Source organism: Akebia trifoliata, chromosome 4 (assembly GCF_017979445.1).
Source record: "Akebia trifoliata isolate Shusen 1 chromosome 4, ASM1797944v1, whole genome shotgun sequence".
Lineage (NCBI taxonomy): Eukaryota > Viridiplantae > Streptophyta > Magnoliopsida > Ranunculales > Lardizabalaceae > Akebia > Akebia trifoliata.
This window is the reverse complement of record NC_141378.1, coordinates 45,001,021-45,025,092: the sequence shown is the minus strand read 5'-3', so window position 1 is coordinate 45,025,092 and position 24,072 is coordinate 45,001,021. Positions and strand designations below refer to the sequence as shown.

General features: G+C 34.9%; 2 protein-coding genes across 2 annotated transcripts; one reads left to right on the top strand and one right to left on the bottom strand.

Annotated features, from left to right (window-relative positions):
• The first annotated feature begins 310 nt into the window (after positions 1 to 310).
• Positions 311 to 18,485, top strand: LOC147405235 (S-adenosyl-L-methionine-dependent methyltransferases superfamily protein). The gene is made up of 7 exons (XM_086441468.1): positions 311 to 467; positions 8,637 to 8,841; positions 9,027 to 9,106; positions 10,031 to 10,091; positions 10,727 to 10,842; positions 12,186 to 12,318; positions 17,839 to 18,485. The coding sequence occupies exons 1-7, from the start codon at positions 326 to 328 to the stop codon at positions 18,116 to 18,118; spliced, it is 1,017 nt and encodes a 338-aa protein (XP_086297594.1). The 5' UTR covers positions 311 to 325; the 3' UTR covers positions 18,119 to 18,485.
• Positions 1,742 to 4,177, bottom strand: LOC147405236 (peptidyl-prolyl cis-trans isomerase CYP21-1-like). The gene is made up of 3 exons (XM_086441467.1): positions 3,974 to 4,177; positions 2,692 to 2,770; positions 1,742 to 1,836 (listed from the first exon to the last, which is right to left on the bottom strand). Exons 1-3 carry the CDS (start codon positions 4,070 to 4,072, stop codon positions 1,757 to 1,759), a joined length of 258 nt encoding a protein of 85 aa, XP_086297593.1. The 5' UTR covers positions 4,073 to 4,177; the 3' UTR covers positions 1,742 to 1,756.
• Positions 18,486 to 24,072: the final 5,587 nt, after the last annotated feature.

The window sequence follows — 24,072 nt, the reverse complement described above, 5'->3', positions numbered from 1 at the left end:
TATTGACTTAAATAAGTTCGAGAGCTTAGACCTTGCCTTGTTACACATGAGAATAATGATTTTTGGGGGGGTATGTTGGATAAAAATGGAATGCTTACCACAAGTCTGTCATTGGATTCAGATCGAATTGGATCTCAATTGTATAAAAAATCTAGGATCCAAAAGTCTAAAACTTAAGTTATTGGATCGGATTGTAGGTCAGATCCGATCCATTGACAACCCATGTTGCTGTGTGAAACTTGAAAGTGGTTTTGGGATTTTATGTCTTTATCATGATTGCAGGTGTCCTTAAAACTCAGATTCACTCACAGTCACAGCGAAGATTATGATATCGTGCGCAGCGAAAGAGAGAACAATGGAAAATAAGAGCCCAGCTCCAACTCCAACTCCAACTCCATCTTCTTCGTCTTTGAGATGGGGAATCCTTCGAGACGTGTTTCTTGCTCGAACTCCTTCATCCCAATCAGGTTCATTCACTTTAATTAATATATTATTTATTTTTTTCTTCAATTTCAAAACTTATCCATTCGAATATATAATGAAGATGATCTACTAGTAGTTTCCCCCTCTCTACGATCTCTCCAACACATATCATAACTCTTATTCAAACCTACCAATTCAATTGTACTAATAATATTTATTTTCTAATTGGTAATTTATTTATTTTTGACGAGAGCAGTTATTCGGTGATGGCGGGGAATTGAACAGAGGTCTATGGTATTATTTACTCATAGATTTTACCAACTAAGCTAGCTGGTAATATACAAGTGTACTAGTAACTTACTTTATTCAATGCTGATCACTAGCTAATTCAATTTCAAAATTACAATTCAACCCACTATTCATACCTCAATTAGCCATACACATCTAGACCTTGCCATTCATAGCCATACACATCTATACCTTTGTGGTCGAAAAAATAATGAAATGTTTGATTATATATATACTCCACATTGAAAATAATGAAATGGGTGAGACTAATCCCACAGTCAATGCACCGCCCCCCCGAAAAGTCCCATGTGCAACTGGTTGAGTCAAGGGTCAACCGGAACCCTAGAGGGTGGCCCCAAGGAATTCCTTGCTTCGTGGGGTTTTGAACACTTGACCTACCTTCCTGAGGAGCTTATCAAGGCTCAGCTTGCCACTAGGCCAACCCCTTGATTGATGTTTGATCATCATATACTCCACATTGATTGATGATTTTTCATAACGGATGGTATTCACCACACAAGCAATAATGTGTATGTCTGCATTCCCATTAAGACTCTTCGATGACTAAGTTATTCTTCACATAGTGATTTGAAACTATCAATTGAATGATGTGTACCTCATCTTCAGCTATCCCATGTTCTTGGTGGCGTTTGTCACTACAATTTTGGGAATGCACATTTTCATGAGGAGGCAATTGTCTACAACACCCCCAATGTTGACTTGAGCCCTAATGACTTAGGGGTCAACTTCAACAATTGTAGTGCTAAGCATGAGCGTACTAACATCACCAAGAGCACATGATAGTTGAAGATGAGATATACATCGGCAATAATAAACACATCATCCAACCGATTTTTGAAAACACTACGTAGAAAAGCTCCTTGTCATTGCAGAGTCCCAAGGGAATGCAAACATTATTACACTTTTGTGGGCATCATCATCACTTCGTGGGGCCACCCTCCAGTATTAAAAGATAAGAATAACATATTCATCTTAAAGAAATGTTAAAATTAAATCATATTGAAATCCCATTGGTATCCCAGTATCAAAGTAGTAGGTTTGAAGATAAAACCATACCAACAGTTTTTGGTACAACCTGGCCATACAATCCAATAATAATTTTACCTGCAGAAATTGGACGGGTTAGTTTGAAATTAAAAATAAAAACAACAAAATAGAATGTCATAGTAAGCATATTTGCAATACTGCAATAGTAGCAATGAAAATGAAATTATGGTGCATCTTGAAATGAAGATGAAGTTATGGTGGTTGTCAGTGATTAGCATTCAATGTATTTTTCTGCAATTTCTTCAGAATCTCACATTTTGACGCTGAAAATTAAATTTGAATAACACGGAAAGTAATATGTTCAAATATTTGAGAAATTTTTTTACAATAGAAAATGAAAATAACATGCGACTAAGAGTATGAAGTTGGGAAAAAGAGGAACAACCCCAACACCAGAAAATGCACCAAAAAACAACCAAACGAAATCAGCAAACATGAGTTCTATGCCACTATACATGAAACCCTACAGCTCAAACAATGCAACCATAAAAAATATCATCAACAGACCCCACATAGGTACCTCAAACTCAATTTTTCTAAAGATAGGACATTTCTAAGGCGAGTCAGACCCATAAACACAAGATAGCAATGGTTGAGAAATAGGGCACTTTCACTCAAAATGATGGTCTCCCAGGATGGAGAATGCCAAGGCCTTGGAACTCGTGGAACCACCCAAGAAGGGACCGGGTAAGCACAATATACCATAATGCGATGGCAGCACTATACATATAAAAAGTTGAAACATAATACAGGTCTGTGCAAATTGAAAAGAGAAAAAAAAAAAAGTAGCACTCATGAAAAAATGAGATTTGAAAATCATAGACCAAGTTATATTCAATATAAAAGAGAGAGAGAGAAATAGTTCTACAATTTTGTTTTATTTGCAAATTTAAAATAGCATGAAAACCATACCTACACGTTGTCCATCAATATCAACATCCAAGAATACTCTGTGTGTAATTTCAGGCACCTTTTCAACCTCATCTTCCTCCTAAAAATTCATTTAAAGCAGTAAATGAGATATCCGGAAAGACCACATAGAGAGCCACAAATTATATCTCTATAATATGAAAGCAGAACATTGAATGGCTTCTTCTTTTTTTAACTGAGAAACTCTAAAATTATCATGAAATAATAAACAAAAAGGGATGGTAAATCATTCCAAAAAAAAACAAGGCCAAAGAGGTGTGACTACAACTCACAAAAATGTGAGTATACAAGACTGCGTCGCACGAGATTCATGAAACTAAAAACTTTTAATGATGTATCAATAAAGGGATTTAATAACTCCTGAAGTAGGTGATAGAAAGGATCTTATAAGAAATTTTGTACATATTTTTTCCCACGCTAAGAATGATTTTTTGGAATAGTTATCAAAAAGGTGATAGGAGATGAACCAATAATAAGCTAATTCAAAGAAAATATCAATCAAAATCCAAAGAAGTTAACCAAGTTGGCAACAATTCCTCTCAAGAAAAGTGATGACCGGTAAGCCAGATTAGGGAAACATGATAAAGTAATTCAGTGTTGAATCACTGGTCTTCAATCAATTAGGAAAACTTCCATTAGTAAAGAAATAGTCTTGTATATATATTTCATTTTCACACCCAAAAAAAAAAAAATTTGAGCATAAACCTTCAGAAAATGGTCCCATTATAGTGTCTGAAACCCTTGCATAGGACAATTATTGCATTAAAGTTGATAAAAAAGAATTTGCTGGACTTGTAAGTTACAATTGTCCAACTATTTTGATTCCTAAACCTTATTAAAGGGTTTCTTTAAACATTCCAGAATGGTTTGCTTCCACTTTACAATTCCCTCCAAAATCAAGAACAAATATTTAAAAAAAAAAAAAAAAAGTCTTGGTAAACCAGGTCCCCCAATATTAATTAAAATCTGAGAGAGTTGTTCTCTATAAAAGAAAAAAAAAAAAAAAGAAAACCCATTTCTTAACCTTTCAAATCTTGCCAGCCGAACAGAAAATACACACGTGAGGAACAATTAAAGCAGAAAATAAGAAAAACCCAATCTTTTAACAATTCGAATCAACTCGAATGAATAAGAACAAAGGAACACCTACCTACCCACATCGTAAAAATCCAAAAGTACTTCGATTAAAGCAACTAGAATTAATCTTGGATAGATTTACAGCTAAAAGAAACCTTAAAATTAAAGAATTGGTGGGTAAACCTACCGAGCGAGGGATGATAAATGCAAGAAGAACAATAATGGTTGCGACGAACAATAACAGAAGGTATCGTGGTTGAACAAAAGGCGAGAAATCTGGACGCATTGTTCTTTCCTTCGCTGCTTATGCAGTCTCTACTACAGGATTTCTACTCCTCTCTCTCGCCATCTCTCTTTAACAACCCCAACTCACTCACAGTGGCCTCTCGGTCTCGGACAGTTGAATCATGGTTCAAAACTCGGTATTTCGTCTCGCCCCGTTACCTAGTTGAACCTCCCGAGTCAACTCGTCTAGAGTTAATTAATTGATGTTCATAATCATACATATGTTATAAATGGGTCGGATTTTATCCGAAGTATGAGTGATCTGAAACCCGAATTTAGCGGGTTTGGGTCAATGGAATAGATCCGAATAGAAAAATTGGGTTGAAAATTGCTTTGAATTATATTTTGAGGATTTTCAAAATATCCGTTTATACAACTGTAATATAACATAAATTCTTATAAAATAGAATGATTGTTACGATAAAATAGAGTAGTGAGCAATTAACAAACAAGTATAGTCAAAAAATGTTGAACAATCCGGAATTATTCAATCCAATTCGACCAGAATCAAACAATTTAATCGGGTTGAATCCAAATCCAAGTTAAGTGAAATCAAAATTATTTCAATACTCAAATCAAGTTCAAATCCGACCCATTTTAAGTCCTATTTGTATGAAAATAAATACTTCTTTTATAGAAGATTCTTAGTCCCTATGTTAGGTGCCTAAGCGTAGTTAAGGACTATAATTTGATGCTATATTACTTGATTCATTAGTTCGCTCAATTTTGTTCATATGTATGTCATAAAAAATGCTTAAGATTGATCGACTATAATGATAATAATAATAATAATTTGTTAATCAATACCACTTACTCACTCACGCAGTAATAATGTTGTATACTTGTTAATGGGTCTATCAGGTGGAGGCTTTTTGAACTTCCACTCCTGAAGATGAGTATTGTTTTCATGATTATAGGAGCTTTATATGAAGAGCTTCTTCCTTTATTGGTGCTATGAATTGTTTTTTGATTGTAGGCTTGATCTAAAGAGCTCCTTCCTTTGTTGGTATTGATTATGTTGACTTCTTTTGATGTTGAGCTTGATCTTGATCTTATGACCTCTTTTCTTCTTTGACAATAGTTGATCTCTGTCCTTTTGTCACTTCTTAGTTGATAAAAGACTAAAGGAGAGAATGATGAAGTCCCAGGGTGGTGCTTGTCAAGAACGTTACAATGTCAAATTAGTACTCAAATTGAAAAAAGATGAATGAAAAAGAAGATGAATAATAGATATCAGAGCTCAATTAAGTTAACCCCTTCTTTAGTTTATAGAATTTATAGTTATAAGCAAGTTTTAGAGATAGGTGTCACCATATTACTTGTCTAAATGTACAATGAGCTAGGTATTTAAATGTATTTAAGTGCTTTGCAAGATGGATCAATCACTTGTCAGCAAATACTTGATTCTAATTTGTAAGTGTTTCAGATCATTAATGCAAAGTAGATAAGTGAAGAATTCTGATATATAATGTCTTATCAATCTGATGAAGTCTTGTTTGCATGTTATTTAATGCGAACGAATATATTTGAATATAGATACCTACTAGGGAGTAGATATGAGCTTAGGTTTAGGTCAAATATGAGCTCAAATTCAAGTCAGATATGAGTTAGGGATTAGATACGAGTTTGGACGTAGGTCAAACATGAATAAGATATCATATACAAACTCGAACTTAGGTCAAATATGTGAATTGCTTTAATATATTGACTTAAATAAGTTCGAGAGATTAGACCTTGCCTTGTTACACGTGAGAATAATGATTTTTGGGGGGGTATGTTGGATAAAAATGGAATGCTTACCACAAGTCTGTCATTGGATTCAGATCGAATTGGATCTCAATTGTATAAAAAATCTAGGATCCAAAAGTCTAAAACTTAAGTTATTGGATCGGATTGTAGGTCAGATCCGATCCATTGACAACCCATGTTGCTGTGTGAAACTTGAAAGTGGTTTTGGGATTTTATGTCTTTATCATGATTGCAGGTGTCCTTAAAACTCAGATTCACTCACAGTCACAGCGAAGATTATGATATCGTGCGCAGCGAAAGAGAGAACAATGGAAAATAAGAGCCCAACTCCAACTCCAACTCCAACTCCAACTCCATCTTCTTCGTCTTTGAGATGGGGAATCCTTCGAGACGTGTTTCTTGCTCGAACTCCTTCATCCCAATCAGGTTCATTCACTTTAATTAATATATTATTTATTTTTTTCTTCAATTTCAAAACTTATCCATTCGAATATATAATGAAGATGATCTACTAGTAGTTTCCCCCTCTCTACGATCTCTCCAACACGTAACATAACTCTTATTCAAACCTACCAATTCAATTGTACTAATAAAATTTATTTTCTAATTGGTAATTTATTTATTTTTGACGAGAGCAGTTATTCGGTGATGGCGGGGAATTGAACAGAGGTCTATGGTATTATTTACTCATAGATTTTACCAACTAAGCTAGCTGGTAATACACAAGTGTACTAGTAACTTACTTTATTCAATGCTGATCACTAGCTAATTCAATTTCAAAATTACAATTCAACCCACTATTCATACCTCAATTAGCCATACACATCTAGACCTTGCCATTCATAGCCATACACATCTATACCTTTGTGGTCGAAAAAATAATGAAATGTTTGATTATATATATACTCCACATTGAAAATAATGAAATGGGTGAGACTAATCCCACAGTCAATGCACCGCCCCCCCCGAAAAGTCCCATGTGCAACTGGTTGAGTCAAGGGTCAACTGGAACCCTAGAGGGTGGCCCCAAGGAATTCCTTGCTTCGTGGGGTTTTGAACACTTGACCTACCTTCTTGAGGAGCTTATCAAGGCTCAGCTTGCCACTAGGCCAACCCCTTGATTGATGTTTGATCATCATATACTCCACATTGATTGATGATTTTTCATAACGGATGGTATTCACCACACAAGCAATAATGTGTATGTCTGCATTCCCATTAAGACTCTTCGATGACTAAGTTATTCTTCACATAGTGATTTGAAACTATCAATTGAATGATGTGTACCTCATCTTCAGCTATCCCATGTTCTTGGTGGCGTTTGTCACTACAATTTTGGGAATGCACATTTTCATGAGGAGGCAATTGTCTACAACACCCCCAATGTTGACTTGAGCCCTAATGACTTAGGGGTCAACTTCAACAATTGTAGTGCTAAGCATGAGCGTACTAACATCACCAAGAGCACATGATAGTTGAAGATGAGATATACATCGGCAATAATAAACACATCATCCAACCGATTTTTGAAAACACTACGTAGAAAAGCTCCTTGTCATTGCAGAGTCCCAAGGGAATGCAAACATTATTACACTTTTGTGGGCATCATCATCACTTCGTGGGGCCACCCTCCAGGGCCAGGTTGACCATTGACTCAACCAGTTGCAAGTAGGATTTTCCGAGGGGGCAGTGCGTGTGATCTGTGTTGTCAAATGCGATTGCATATGCCATTTCCAAACTCTTTTTTTCATATGCTACCATCGCATCCACAAAAGTATGCTATCTGCATAATATGTGATGGCATACTTTTTGGACATAGATTTTCTTTTTCTTTTTTAGCATAAACTCATTTTTTTCTTATAAATTTCCCACTTTTACCCCCATAATCCTTTTACAACATTTCTTCTACCTTCTAATCTCTTTCTTACCCTTACAAAGGCTCTAACTATTAAACCTCATTACATTTTTTAATACATTCTCACATAAGTATAAATATTCTCTAATCTCTACCTTACACTATTACTCTCAAAGTTCAAGTCTCAACTTAAGTCACTCTCTCACTCTCAAGACTCAAAAAGAAAAGGAAAAGTACTCAACATTTTTTCCTTTTTTTTTTTCTTGCAGGATAGGCCATCGCATATGCGATGTGCGAAATGCCTTATGCGAACAACATGTTGCATGTGTTGGTTGCACATGGTCGTATATGCTATTTAACAACATTGTGTGTGACCATGGGACTAGTCTCACTCGAAGGGTAGGGAGACCCACGATAAGCACACACCCAAAAAAAAAATCATGACTTCGTGGGGGTGGATGTTAAGCTCCTATGTGTTGGTACATACCACATGCACATTGCTAAATGTGGCATGGCTAAGAGTGGTATATGCAAGGTGGACATAGGCTCTGTGTGCATGAAAAAATACGGTATTAGTTTGAATTACAAAGACTTGGCCGAGTTGTCATGTTTATTGCAAGACTTGAATTTGCTGGCTGTTAGCATTGAATAATATAAGTTATTAGTTGACTTACTAGCTTGGAATAAAAGTTACGATGTGATTGAGAGATTGTAGGGAGGGGAAAGCTATATAAGGGGGAGAAGGATTGGGGAGTAGGCATTCAAAAATTGTAGTCTTTCTTATGAAAATCGTGAGGTTGTTCTCATTGAAGAAAACATATCATATTAATCACAAAATATCATCTTCTTCTCTCCTCTATTCAAGTTCATATCAGGTTATTATTATTGATTGTTTTCTAATACTGTTTGAATTTTTATTTCGTATTTCACTTCTCAATGTGGATTACTTTCTGTTTTTAAGACAATCAGTCTCAAATCGGCCTTAAGAGGATTTCTAGAAAAACAGCACTCGGCTTTAACTTGCTCCCATGTCGTTTCATCAACAAACACATAGCAGAAGAAAACTTGGATTCTTTGTTGGAAACGAACAATCGGGATTTTGCGACAGATGATGTGTATGTATCATATACCTTACCTTTGGATAGAGCTCCCACACTTGTTCTGAGGTGAGTATATATTGTATTTGTTGTTTTATAAAATATAAAATTCTATTAAGCCCATTTATTCTAAATTGTGATTTGTGTTATCAGATTGTTTATTGCATGACCTGTTAGTAATGCTAAAATGATGCTTAAGTTGGGTGAGATGGGTTGCTATTTGCTAATCATTGTGTATTGGAATTTCATTGCAGGCAAAGAGTAGAGAACCATGTCAACCTCAGTGATTTTGAGATCTGTAACAGATACAATATTGACAACACAGGGCTTGTTTGTATGTTCCATTTGATTTTGACATTCCATGTTCTAACTCATACATGCATTTTGTGCTTCAATAAACAGTTTATTCCGGCTGAGGTTATCATAGGACCAATTTGGATTTATAAAAAAAATCTGACTACATAATTACCAGCCTAATTTGTAGATGTTTTGGTATAATTTTTTGGAAATATAATGGCCATATTAATTATGGTAAATGGAAATTCAAGTGTAATCACATACCTGGAAAATGTAGGAATCTTGAAAGCAGCAGCAAAAAATCTGTAAAAGAGGTCATAGATGGACTTATTGACACTTGGGCACATTGTTTAAAATAACTTAACAATCTCTTACTATTTTAAATAAGAAAATAAAATTAAAATAAATTAAATGTGTCAAGAGTATACTTGGAATTGTCATGCATAGGCAAAAGTATATTTCTACACGCTTTGGATGATTTCATAATTGTCTGAAATCATCAGTTTGTTATATTACCACATAGACTTTACTACCTCACTGAGGTGTCACCTTCGTGAAGTTTTATTACTTAATCTTTCAGTAAAAGTTAAAATTGTCCCAGACATTTGATAAGGTACCGGTTAGCTTCAGAATTTTTATAAAATATTTTTGTTGAATTTTCTTGGCACGCTTTTCATGTTGCATTTACATTCAAAGCCTAATCTTGAAAAAATTAAAATATAATCTGGGCTTTAGAAAATATGCAATTATTTTGTGTTTCACATCAAATGTATCCAATGTTTCTGTAATTGCCATAATCTTTATATCTTTTTGTAAATACTAATATATCTCAATTACAAGATCACATATGCTTTTCATCTTTAATTGACCCTAATTAATTATTGCTTATTGCCTATTTTTTTTGTTTATAGTAGTGTGCCTTAATTTTTTCTTACAGAGTTCATGTATTTGTTTGGTGTAGGTAATTGGCCTTCTGAAGATGTCCTTGCTTACTTCTGCTTGTCTCATGCAGACATGTTTAGGTCTGTCAAATGTAGTAATACTTTTCTTAAAGCGTTTTTGTTCTTGAAGCTTAAATTGTACCTGTCTTTATCCTGTTTACTTGCATTGTTGTGGGATATTGTTTGTGTTTGTAATAGATTAGTAATGTCCTTACTTCTGCTTCTCATCAGACACATTTGTGTCTATCAAATCTTAAGAGAGCTGCTATTAGCACCCCAACTTTTACTTATGAGAATGGTTGAGATAAATCAAAGTTGGGATGCCAATAGAAGCTCTCTTGTTTTATGGCTAGATTTCTATATTTTTTGGCTTTAGGATTTTATATGAACCTAATCATAACTGTAAACACGTACCAAAATTGTTTACGTGAGTGTTATACTGTTTTGTAATGTTGAGATAATAATTTGACCCAAACCTTTGTAATGTTTGAATAGTGTGTTTTAATCTTTAATTTGTGGGTGAGAAATAATTTGAGAAATTGGGGTGCCAATAGCAGCTCTCAATCTTAATGCTATACTGTATTTGTTATTGAAAGCTTGCATATACTTGTCTTGTATCCTGTTTACTTGCATATATGTGGGGTGTTATTTTGCATTCCAGCATACGTCACCATTTCACTATGATTGTTATCTGAATTGTTTTTCAATTCATACAGGTCCAAAAGAATCCTTGAGCTTGGAGCAGGCTATGGATTAGCTGGATTAGTCATTGCAGCTACCACAGATGCATCAGAGGTTGTAATATCTGATGGGAACCCTCAAGTTGTTGATTGTATCCTTTCTATTAGGTGGAGCTAGTAATTTTTTTAATCCATGAGGTTGACTGTGAGGGCAGTCTACTATAGTGGGAGGGACATAACATTTGATAGGTTCTGCATAGATCGCATAGGAAAAAAAGATCCACCCAATGGGATTAACCTAGCCTTTCCATCTCATATTCTTATTGACTTTAGGAAAAGTATGGTGAGTGAACTGGAAAAAATTTTGATGGTCGGATGGGTAGAATAAATCTTGTTTGATCATTGGCTTATGAGATCTCCTTAGTGGTAGTGCTGTGGTATTGGTAGACTGTACTTACTATGCACTATGTGGGTACCTTCGAGTTGTCTTTGTGACGCCTCAGTAGTACTAATGGAACTCTTTCATATTGATTGGGTTGGGGTATATATCTGTATATAGCTGCATGTACTTGAATGAAATATAAATGGAAATCTATGAAGGCATGGTGATATTTTTTTTTTTTGCAGTCATTTATGAAAACTAATTTATTGATGTTATTTGTTCTGATAGTGATTTATGCCTAGGCTTGCACGTCACATACAAAAACTAAAACTAGTTGTAGCACCGTAACAATGCGAGGACAAATGTTCTTTGTCTTAACAGGCTGATTCAATATCTTTCACAATGGTAGCCTGAATGCTAGGTGCACACAGATGAGAACCTGTCGGAGGTGCTGGATTGCGATGGTGGTTCTTGTTGCCAGAAAGAGATATTACACAATTGAGGTCATTTTTGGATATTTGGATGTACTTAGAATAACCCACTTAGTTATTGGGAGGTGAGTGGGCATTCCCAAATCCCAACATATGATGGAGGGGTTATATTTCAATTCCTTACATTGTGGCACGATTTGTTTTTCCACCTCACAATCCTGATTTGAACTTCATGTGCTGGAGTAAAATCTATTTAAGAGCTGCTAGTATTTTCCAACAATTCATCTTGTGAGATTGTCGTCTTATAGTGGATTTTAGGGCAGTAATCACTGTGGATGTATAGAGTCTTCATTAGTTGATTAGATTCAGGTGCCAATTCCTTGTGCACTAGAAGTCCAATCAAGAACTGGACCAATCAATTATTTTGAGAATTCTCATTGCTTATTAACGTAATTGGAATTCCCGTGTGGCTCTCACATCATAATTTCTTTTAAAGGAAACTTATATATTGTTTCCATTGTGGATATTTGAGTCACTCTTTCATGAATAACAAGAACCAAAATATGGAACCTCTGGAAAACATACTGGCTTTGTAAGAACTGCACCAAATCACCATCAGAGTTCAGACCAAATGAGATATTTCTCCCTCTTGCCAGTTAGGTGTCGGGTCCTTAACATTCAGATATTCAGCATAACATACATGGCAACTCTGGAGCATTCACTGATACAGAAGTGAAGTCTATGATTTTGCATTGGAATCAGGAGCAAGACTCAAATTTCTCGAACTCATTTGATATCATTGTTGCAAGTGACTGGTACCTTCAATTGCCTTTTGGAAGCCTCTGTTTTTTCATATGTAGTTCAAACATGTTTCTCATGCTGCTTCTTTTTTTATGGTGAAAAATGAATAAAACAAAAATGATAATATACTTGAACTTCTCCTTTTATGTTGCAAATGCAGTTTCATGAAAACAATATCAATTCTTTCTGATAAATTTCAGATAATATGAAGGAATGTGATAATGCAGATGACTATGGATCATCTGATCCAGATGACATTTTTGCATTGGAATGGGATCCAGTGAGGGTCCATCTTTCTGCATGTCCGTGCATGTACTTATGTGCCACTTATATATTACTCTTATGTCTATCTGATAGGTAACTTTATCTTTCATTTTGAATGAACATGGGATTTAGTTGATGCAGTTATGGTTTGAAATTTGATTGGTGCATTCTATATCTGTTTACTCTAGTGATAGGTGAAGTAACTGCTCATATTCAAGAACAGCCTTTTATGTTATTTGCAGTCTTAGTTGATGATAGTAGAGAGGAAGTCAACACAAAAATATAAATTTGAAGAACCACTTTGAGTTCTAGGGCTTCAGAATAAGTTGGACCTAAATAGACAATATGGAGTGCAACTTTAGTAATGATATCGGTAGATAGGAAGGCTAGTAAAAAATGATGTCTAGGAAATACATCGAAGTAACCATTTTCGTTACTTTGGTTCTATTATCCTCAAGGATGGAGAGATTGGGGAAGATGTTGTCCATTGAATTAGAGCTTGATGGTTAAAGTGGAGGTGTGCTATGTGAGCAATGCGTCCTTGTCAAATAAAAAGGAAAATTTTAAATGACGGCAGTAAGGTTGTCTTTGCTTTATAAAGCTAGATGTTGAGCAAACAAGAAACATGTTCATTGACCAAGCATAATAGAGGTTGTTGCGTGGAAAGACTAATAAATATAAAAATGTAAGTTATCCTAATAAATGATAAACTAAGGGAAAGTTGATTGAGATGGTTTGGTTTGGTCATATACAATAAAGGTAGATAACATCCCCAATTATAAGGCATTTGTGAGTCGAAGGATCTAAAAGGGGGAGAAGAAGGTATGGCTTTAGAAAATAGTGAATGGAGTAACAATATTCCTTAAGCCAACCCCAAAACCTTGGGGTTAAGGCTTATCATTCTATTTCGGTATGCATCGATTGATACATTCAATATTTTGAGATACTCGAACGAAATAATATAGTTTGTTCCTATATGCAAGCTTGTTTTGATAAGTATTGATACGCATTTGTCTATATCAATTTATCATGGTTTATGTATCGTTACGTATAGGTACAATTACAAGAAAAACCAACTAGGCTGAGTGCAGGTCATGCCCAAGCCCGGCTGTGCCAAGTGGTGACTTGGACTAGCCAAGGCATCCAAGATTTAATAGCAACATTCATGACTAAGTCATCATCAAGTCATTTGCATGCTATGCCCATTCCCCGAACAGGCTATGCCAAATAGTAACTTGGCTTGGCTAACCCAAGTTGTATTATACAAAACCAAGACCTTAGCTAAGCCCAATGGGGCCAAAATAAAAGTATTTTGAGGCCCACATAGCTTGCAAAATTGGGTCCTACCCAACTAGTCAATGTGATCCAAGAGTGTTTTACAGAGCCAATGTCGACACGAGTCCAACACAATTGACGACTTGTCAATTGAAGCTTTGTGGAAGAAATAAAGGTTTAGTATGATCGATTTCTAGTTTTGACACTCCTTTTTGGAATTGGGTAAAATACTTAGCATTCTCTTTAAGGAGGGGTTTTTGCCTACCCCATACCCATTGCCACCAAGAGCATCTCATGGGCACATCCTACTCAACCCAAGGTCATCTTGGGGCAATCCTGGAAAGAGTCGTCCTAAGTTCTTGTGAGCACTTGGGAGCGCCCCAAGAGATTGTCGAATTAGGGGACCGACATTGATACCTAGGACCTTAAGGCCTGGAAATGTGCTCGTTATACCCCCTGCTATGCTAATAAATCGAATCAAGGTTTCGCCTTCCCTCAAATTCCCTTTATGAAATGATTTGGGTATCTCGTACCTCGTAGGATGGGTGTGCCTTGCTAAAGGCTGCTTGATGCGCATGGGTAGCACCTTATCACAAGGCGTTATAACATAGTATAGGTGACGTGGTACGCCAAATTCGCTATAGATAGACTTGTTATATCACATTGACCATGTCAGGTGCCCAAATGTGTCATGTGACCCTATGTTACCTTGAGAAACTTGGACTACAGCCCATGGACATTGGTGTGGGAATCCCTCAACATACCTTGCATTCATGTGTACCATTAGAGCACCAAAAGCATCGTGTCACACAAAGTGTTCAAGGTTCGCATTAATCGGGTCGCAAGTAGTGCACCATATGGATCTTCTGTTGTTAAACTTATAGGATTGTGAAAAATCTTGACCGGTGTTGATGGCATAGTGAGAGCATGGCACACATATACAGGTATTGTATATCGGTCCCCCAATCTGATATTGTCATATGACGTTCCCAAGTATGACAAGAAAACATGACAACCCTTTTTAAGATCATTTCAAGTCAGCTTTAGATTGAACTAGGATGTACCTATGAGATGACCCAGTAGTCATGGGAAGGTGGCGGGCAAACACCACCCCTGAAAGATGATACTAAGTTTTTTACTCAATGTTAGAAGGGAACGTCAAAATTGGAGTCTAATTATACTGGGCCTTTATTTCTTCTACAAAGCTCCAATTCACGAACTATTAGTTGTGTTAGATTTGTGTCGACGCTTGTTCCGTAGAAGTATCCTTAGATTAAGTGTCTCGTTGGGTTGGACTCACTTTTGCAAGTTATGTGGGTCCCGCCATTGAATGGTCTTGTTTTGGCATGGTTGGGTCGAAATGAGGTCATGGTCTTGCATAGCACATTAAAACGTCATGACACAAGGCCAATTCCAAGAGTGTTGTGCCCATGCCTAAGTCATGTTTTTTTTTTTTTTTTGGGTATCCTCACCCTTTGGGTGAGACTACTCCCACGGTCACATGCATCGCCCCCTCAAAAGGTCCTATGTGCAACTGGTTGAGTCAAGGGTCAATCAGACCCTGGAGGGTGGCCCCAAGGAATTCATTGCTTCGTGGGGTCTTGAACACTTGACCTACCTTTCCTATGGATCTTATCAAGGCTTGGCTTGCCACTAGGCCAACCCCTTGGGGTTCATGCCCAAGTCATGGTTGTTTATGCATAAAAAAACATATTTTTGAGGGAATACATGAGAGTGTTTTGCAGTTTTTCGATATGTTTTGAAATATTTCAGCTTCGTCTTCTTATGGGAAAATTACCAAAAAAAAAGGGTTAGTTTTCTTATTAATTATAAAAAAAAATATCAAAATTTAAAAATTTACCAAAAAAGAACTAAAATGTGGGACTGTTCCACGTTTTGTAAAATCGCTGAATTTTCCAGCGTGTTAGGTTTAATGTTGGAGATTAGCAAAGCGAATCTTACTTAATAAGATTTCATATCTTACTAAAAGTCGTTGTACTCACCTTAAGGCATCCAAAAACATGATCTGAAGCCACAAGGTTGTAGAAAACAAAATTTTACGAACTTTGACCAACAAAAATATACTTTTCGCCATTGAAGTTTATTTTAAAATTTGGGAGTTTTGCGAAATTCGTTAGCCGTCCATTTGCAAAACCTTGGATCAAGCCTACAAAAAATTGTTTTTTGAATTTTTATTTTTTGAATCTGAGATTTTCCATGAAATCCAGGGGGATGTGGTGTTGGATTGCCAATGTAGCAATCCATTTGAGCTCAATGACCCTTAGTAAGATTTCAAATCTCACTAAGTTTGTAAGAAGTCTTTTTCAAAAAAGATGGGAGGCTTTAACATTGGACAATCTAACAATTTCAAAACACGTTGGACAGTCCAACATTTTAAATCTCTTTTAGGAATTTACTAAAAAATATATATTTTTTTATAATAAATAATAAAACTAACATTGTTTTGGTAATTTTCCCTATTTTTATTGAATGGAGCATTGTAATGGAACGAGATTTTGAACCTTTGGCGCAATTGCCAACATTGTTCAAGGGATTGGTTGATCCTCAATTGATTCACCCTATTCAACTCAGATCATTTAGGCCCAGATACTTTAAATAAAACATTAAGGAGACCCAAGAAGGAGACCAAGAGCACTAACAAGAGACTCAATATCATTGATCTTGCCCACCCCAAATATTTCTCTCTTGCCTAAATTAACCCTTAAGTCCGATGTAACTTCAAAACAATAGAGTAGACCTCCGAAAAACCTAAGATTTGCTAAGATGCATCCAGAAATATCTGTGTTGTCTGTGAATTGTAAATGGGACAAAATTTTCCCATTGTCTCAGAAACCATTTAATTCACCAATATCCATGTCCTTTGAAATCAATTTCTCCAATGCGTCAACAACCACATCAAGAGGAAGGGGAAAGGGGTTCTTCTTGCCTTAAGTCCTTTGGAGCTTCCAAAGAATCTAGAAGGGGTTCCATTTATTAGGATAAAAAATGAAGCTGATTAGATACATTTCTTGGTCCTACCTGGATCACTTGTCCTTGAATCCATTCTACCTAACATGCACTCAAGGAAATTCCAACTGACGTCGTTGTTTTCTTTCTCCAAATCAATCTTGTATATAACCATGGTTCTCAATATCTTAATCTAGAATCAATGGTCTTGGTTGCATCAATAACCTAGGATCCACCTGCTTCTCATGAAAGCACCTTTCTCTAGGAAAACTAGTGACAGTAGAGAGATTTTACAACTTAACTAGTTTCGACTCGGATATTGCCCTAACTTCTCTATCACATTGACTAAGGATCCAAACCAGAGAATCTGATCTTTGAAACCAATGCCTTAAACCTTGATTACCTTGTAAGACAACTCATTGTTGGTTCAAGCTTTAACTGACCTGGAGTTGTCAATTTTTCTTATTCTTTTTTTGTTACAACTTGACAAAAGTCACAGTACGTAATCTAAATGATAAGGACAACAGTTTTTGAAAATTAGCCATGTTGAGCAACATATCGTACTCACTTATTTGTCAGACACACCTCGACACTCTTTGGAAACAAAGAACAAGTTAGATTCCAACCTCTATGTGCTACCTTAGTAAGTTGTCAAACACAACTAATATTTTCGATAGTCTTCCCTTTTATAAATCTAATATAACTTATATGTTGGATAGAGCTCTGTGGTCTATTGTGATGTTTTCTTTTACTTCTCATTTATTCTGTGTTTTATTCTGAAAGACCTTAAGATTTAGATTTGAAATAAAAACTATATGTATATATTGTGTTATCTGCTAGGAGCCATGTCAGACACGTCATGTCTGTGTGTACTCCAACACTTATCTCCGTTACTGTTACATTGTGCATGCAATGGTAATTTATGAATGCACATGCAAGCTGCACTCATGCGCAGATGCAATCTTGTCTTATCTTTTATGCTAGGAGCATTATCTGCCAAATTTCCTGACTTTATCTCTCCTTTACAGCACCTTCTTCAAGGAATTTCATGTAGACCTCGCACAAACTATCAAATCCATGTTAAAACCTTCAGAGGATTCCCAAGCAATATTTTTCAGCCCAAAAAGAGGAAATTCATTGGACATATTTCTAGAGAAGATCAAAGAGGTTGGCCTGCACTTCAACGTAAGTGAGAACTATGACAAGGAAGTTTGGCTGCGTCATGAGAAATTTCTAAATGGTGATAAATCTTGGCCAAACTACGAAAAGGATCACTGCTACCCATTTCTGATCAGAATCACATTATGAACATACCTCCATTTCTCACAATCTGCACTTGTACCAAATTCGCGTTGAATAGTTCCGTGCAATGGTATTGTCCAGTGTGGTAGGCATGGGGGTTGTACTTGTTTTCCATGGGACACAGGAAACTCCCATATGGACAATTTACCTTCCAATGCTGCAATCGTCTAGTGTACCCCTGTGGACACTTGAGCTACTGAGACTCTTGTCGACTAGTGTAGTGGTTGGTCATGAAAACATTTGTTGCTACATTGAATGGCTCTTTATTTAAGATTTATCAATTGGAAAAAGAAATTATTCAATTGATCTTATTCATGTATGGATGCTTTTGTTAATTAATATTGAAACATTTGACACAGCATGAAATTCCTCATCCTCGGTTTTGTTTGTGAAAAGATTTCAAGCCCTGCCAACCACAAGAGATCTGAGGCCCCCTTATAGCTAATAGAATTTTCTTCAAAGATGTGTAGTTTGCTTTTCATTTTATATAAGCCAATAAGAAGAAACAATTTCCCTTTACAAATGCCTTTGTTTTCTGCTTCTTGTTACACCTTTATTAGTACTACTCAACATATGAGCATATGATATTGTTTCCACGACGTTGTCTGATAGGTTTTGATACGTTTTTAACTGTTCATTTGTTCTTGTTGCTTCTGCAACCGTGGCTCTGGAGAATGTATATATGAGTGCCGTTCAGAGGTCCTAAAGAGAGCCAAACATTTTTCAATGTATGGGTTAGATGTTTTGGAATGGGCTGATTTTTTGTGAGGATGATCTCTTCATCATTCTGAAACTTCTAACCCAATCAAAAGTGGTTTACAATAATCGGACGGTCCATGATTCTTCAACTTTAAGACCATGTATATATATATATGATTTTTGAGAATTTGGTAAGTTATTTCTAACCTATCCAACTTTAATCCATGGTCTTAAACCTCTTGTAGAAAACCCTTTAATTTTCCATCTTTGATTCAATGTTGAAAAAGAGATTCTTAAGTTTGAAGATAAAGGGAAGAAAAAGAACATTGAGATTGAAAAATATCTGGTTTTGGGAAGAAAAATCAAGGATTTTTTTACTTTGGTGATGGAAATGAAGCCGTTTAGGTAATTTTCAGTAAGTCTTTCAATGTAGAATGAGGTCAAAGGGGATAGATATATCATCAATTTGAAATGTGGTGGATCTCGGTCAAATATCCATTAAGCGACGTGGAGCCCACTCGTACGGCTGAGATGGGAGGAAAACCACAAATTTCCTATAGATGGGTAGAGTTTTATAGTGATTATTAATTTGTTATAAATCATCTTCTAAACTTATCCAGAGCTTAGTAACAAAATTCTCTGAATTTTTCAAAAAAATCGTAAAATTCTCTGAACTAGGGGTTAGCCGATTAATTTGATGAATTACTCAATGATCCCTCAATTAATCATGGAATATGATAATTTTTTACCATTCGCCTCCAAAATTTTAGTTTTTTCAACATTCAAACCTCAATAAAGAAGTTAGGATTTAGAGAGAGGTTGCAGATGATAAGCTTTGGTGAGAAATCCAATAAAATATTTTGTATAATCTCTAAAATTTTGTGATTTTTTTTTTTACTTAACTTTTGTCGAATTTATCCAAATTAATTGAATTGAACCCTCACCAAATAATTATCGAATCCGAATATTTTTACTATGATTCAGGGAACACCAAATTAACTAAAAAGACAAATTTAACCTTAATTGTTTGCCGGAGTCTAAATAAACTACATCTCTCTTCCGCATTATATTGTTAGGACAAGTATGTCTTTTCACCACAATAGAAAAGTTATTTTATGTCATTTAAGCTCCAACTCAACTCGAGAAAACAAATATTCCAATTGACCTTTTTTACTTTTACTGAGTTAGAAAGTGACAACACAAGACACATTTTGGTAGGGATCCCCCTAAACCCAAATTTATTTACCAAAAAAACCCAAAATAAAATAAAAAGTACATTTTATAGAGAGATTCAAGTCTGATCTCAAGGGCACTTAGAACGGCCCCTAGAAGTTTTAATTTTCCTATAACAAGGGCAGTCATCCTTGTTGGCATAACCATAAGTACCAGAAGGAACACACTTGCATTGTTGGCAGCATATCCCACAGTACTTCAAGCAACGTGCCATATATCCTGCTTTAGCACACCTTCCCTTGCACTTTAAACCACAAGAATCTACATTTTAAACCAAAAACAAAAAAACACCCAAACTCAGAAATAAATTAATTTCTATAATTAAAAAAAAAAAAAAAAAATTATTTAGAGCACCCCAACATATGTGCTAATTCTTTACTAGCTAATATCATATGAAATTATGAATTGGGGTGCACTTAGTAAAAAGTTGGTGTGGCAATAGAATATCTCTATATATATAATAGAGATCTTACCTATATCAATAATGGAAGCTTGGGTTGGAAGAAAAGAGGAGCTGAGGAGAACGGAGAGAAGGATTAATGTCACAAAGATTAGTTTCATCTTGAATTGAGAATTTGGACTGAAAGAAGAATGAAGAAGATGAGATATCTAAAACTCTTTAAGTGGGTATTTATAGTAAGAGATAATGAGAGTTAGGATTATGTACTACACGAAGTTGGTTAGTTACATTAGTACATATTATTTAATGACCAAGTTGCCAACTGAAGTGTAAATGACTGGTCCACAAATTGAATGACTTTCACCTTAAAAATTAGTATTTATTATACATTGGGATTTGATTAATTTTTCAAATGGGAGGTTTTCAAGAAGGGAGTTTATATTCAACTTTCCATTTTAGTTTAGTCATACTAGCCTTACTAAGTTGGAACAATCCACCCTTACTAAGGGTGTTCTTGTGCTAACCTTGGCTCATGGCATCCAAAAGCATGATTTGATGCTTCAGTGTTGCAGAGGACAAAACTCTATGGATTTTCAACAACAAAAAAATTTAATATTATTTTTCACTATTGAATGTTAATTTTAAATTTAGGAGTTTCGAGAAAGTTCAGTAGTCGTCCATTTTCAAAACCTTGGATGAATCTACGATTTTTTTTTCATCTGAGTTTTTTCTTGAAATTAGAGGGTTATAGTGTTGGATTGCCAATGTGATAATATCCATTTTAGCAAAATGAAAAATATTTGAGAAAGTAGGTAAATTATATTATATATTCTAAGTGTCAAATTAGATTTGATATGTTTTAGATTTGAATTGTTATATGATCTAATTCGGATCCTAATGTTGAGATCCATGGTTTAAAATATCGGAATGTATCATAATGTATCAGTCGATACACATCGATATCGACCAAGAACAATAGGAAACATTGAATGTTTCAAGAATGTATTGGGTATGTATCGACCAATACTCTATCGATTTTTTCATTTGCTAAAAAATTCAATCGATACGATATTTTAAATCATGGTTGCGATGTCAAGGGTCTGAGCACCGAACCCATTCATTGACAATCCTAGCCCTAAGACATTCTAGAAGTGTGGGAGGATGGATCTCACGTGGTAACATTCATGAGTCGTGCTGGAGTGATCTCAGCGGAAGACACCTTGACGTGGTGGCAGACATGTGCATGTTCATAGATGCATTTTACTCGTATCTCGAAAAAATGCATGAATGACCATGCGTGCCACCACATCAAGATGTCCTTTCATGTGTCACCAACTGAGGTCACTCTAGCACTAATCAAGATTCATAGGTGAGTGGGGGTCAGAAGTAAATATATTTGAAAAACCTAATAAAGGCAGAAGAGGCGAGAATTGGAGTAGGTACCAACCTTCCTCGACAAGCGTGATTTGCAGAAGAATAATAAAGGTTGGGGGACAGCATTATACAGACTGTAAGGTGGTTTCAATGTGTGAGAGAGAGATAGAGAGCAGTGAACCTAACGCGGTTTCTGCCCAACAGAGACAGAAGTTGGTGAAGTTTAACTTAGTTTATTGGGATATGGGGGTTCACGTGCATTTGTTTTAGTATGTCAGGTTGTAAAGTAAATATATATAAAATAAATAAACCCTACAATCCACACCATACTTGCTTGGTTTAAATCAGTGTTCTAAGAGCAATTCTAAGGGGAAATTCTATTTTGATATTTTCATAATGAAGTATTATGGATCACTATTTTGGATGTTTAAGGTGTTTGCATTCTAACAGATATCTTCCAAAATGTTGAATCATAAATATTTTAATATTTTTTTTAATTCAATCTATAAAATGAAAACCTACCCATCTGTCTGAAAATTTTGGATCCAAAAAAAAAGTGGAATAATTCTACACCTGCCTTCTATTTTGGAGTATGAAAACTTAAAATTTCAAAATGAAAAGATTTTAGAAGATTGGATTGGAGACCCCTCTAGTGGATTCTGCACTCCAAATTGGTAGTTGAAGGTTTAGGAAGATGTATTGGAGTTACTCTAAAATTCGAATACCCATTGGGTCATACTTGATTTTTTTTTTTTAAATACAAGTTTGGTTCACTTTGAACCGGTACTTTATAGAGAACCAACAACTTTTTGAAAATCAACGGTTCAACCTTACCAAATGTCGGTTCTTATGAACCAGTTCTTTAAAACTAAAAATATATTATTTTTATTAATATTTTTTAAAGAAAAGAGGTTGAAAATAGAATGATTTCAAGAAAATCTTTAATCCTTTTGTGTTTTTCTTATTGATTCACCAAATAGTTCATAAATTTTTTTTTTCTTTTATTTGATTTCTTTTGATTTTTTAGTTGATAATGATCCAATGCATAATTATTATTTTCTCACAATGAATTAATTGGTCTTTCTCATATGAATCCAAAACATTTTGACTCTTTATTTTCAACCATATAACTTTGATTCTATTTCACCATTTTTATAAGTCCAAATCAATTAAAATTAGTAAAGTGTCAATAATTTTCATGTAGAATATTTGTACATTTATATTAAGCATAGATGATCGATCGTCTATTTTAGTTGGATATATATTAATAATTCTCATGTATAATATTATTGTTTTTCATTTTGGGCTCATAAATACTCATGCGTGCTTATAGTGAAAGTTGTCAATCTTCATTTCCACATATGATTGTTTATTGCAATTTTATGAGTTATAAATGTGTTTTAAGTTCATCTTGTCATTTCCTACAATTCCAATAAAATATTTCATAATATTTTCACAACAGTTTTGTGGAAATTATATTAATTTCCACATTGATCAAAATATTTTTATTTTCAGATTGATCAAAATAGACATCGAAATCAAAATTTAATTAACACCATTGATCAAGGATTATGTTTTGGTGGCTAGTTGTAAGTAGCAATAATTGTGATTCTGATTTGGTTGAATACTAGTAAAGGGAGAAAAGATTACAAGTTACAAAGGCCTATTGGTACCTGAGGTGCAAGGCAGGAGGCTAAGCGCGCACTTGGGAATCCAACCATGATTTTTTTTTTTTTCCTTTTTTGAATCCATAAAATTATATTCTCTACATCCAAGTGGCACCGATCATGTTTGGTGTGCCACATGGACGTTTTGGCAAATGTAGAAAAGTGGTCCTCAATAGAGGTACCTATCGGTCGATTCTGATTCTTGTCGATTCCAGGTCCGATTCTAAAATAAATGGAATCAAAATCGAAACCGTCAAAAATCACAAGTACCCATTGATTCCAATTATAAAATATTAAATGAGAAAAAAAATATTTCAAATCATTATAAAATAAATTTCCTTTCAAAAAATTAACATATTATCAACAAAATTATTAACTTGATTATAAAAAATTAACATATTATCAACAAAATTATTAACTTGATTATAATTTGATAAAAAAAAAATTCAAAAATAAAAATTTATCTTTGTTCTAAATAATAAATTTTTAGAAATAACTCATTTTAAGCTCCGATCGATAATTTATATGAGAAATTGAAGAATTTTATATAACATGCATTTATATTGAAATAATTAAAAAAAAAACCC

Coding starts and splice junctions, on each gene's coding strand:
- LOC147405235 (XM_086441468.1), top strand. CDS start 326: ATGATATCGTGCGCAGCGAAAGAGAGAACAATGGAAAATAAGAGCCCA. Junction 468..8,636: donor AACTCCTTCATCCCAATCAG/GTTCATTCACTT, acceptor TCTGTTTTTAAG/ACAATCAGTCTCAAATCGGC. Junction 9,107..10,030: donor TGACAACACAGGGCTTGTTT/GTATGTTCCATT, acceptor TGTTTGGTGTAG/GTAATTGGCCTTCTGAAGAT.
- LOC147405236 (XM_086441467.1), bottom strand. CDS start 4,072: ATGCGTCCAGATTTCTCGCCTTTTGTTCAACCACGATACCTTCTGTTA. Junction 2,771..3,973: donor CATTTATCATCCCTCGCTCG/GTAGGTTTACCC, acceptor ATGAATTTTTAG/GAGGAAGATGAGGTTGAAAA. Junction 1,837..2,691: donor TATTGATGGACAACGTGTAG/GTATGGTTTTCA, acceptor CAATTTCTGCAG/GTAAAATTATTATTGGATTG.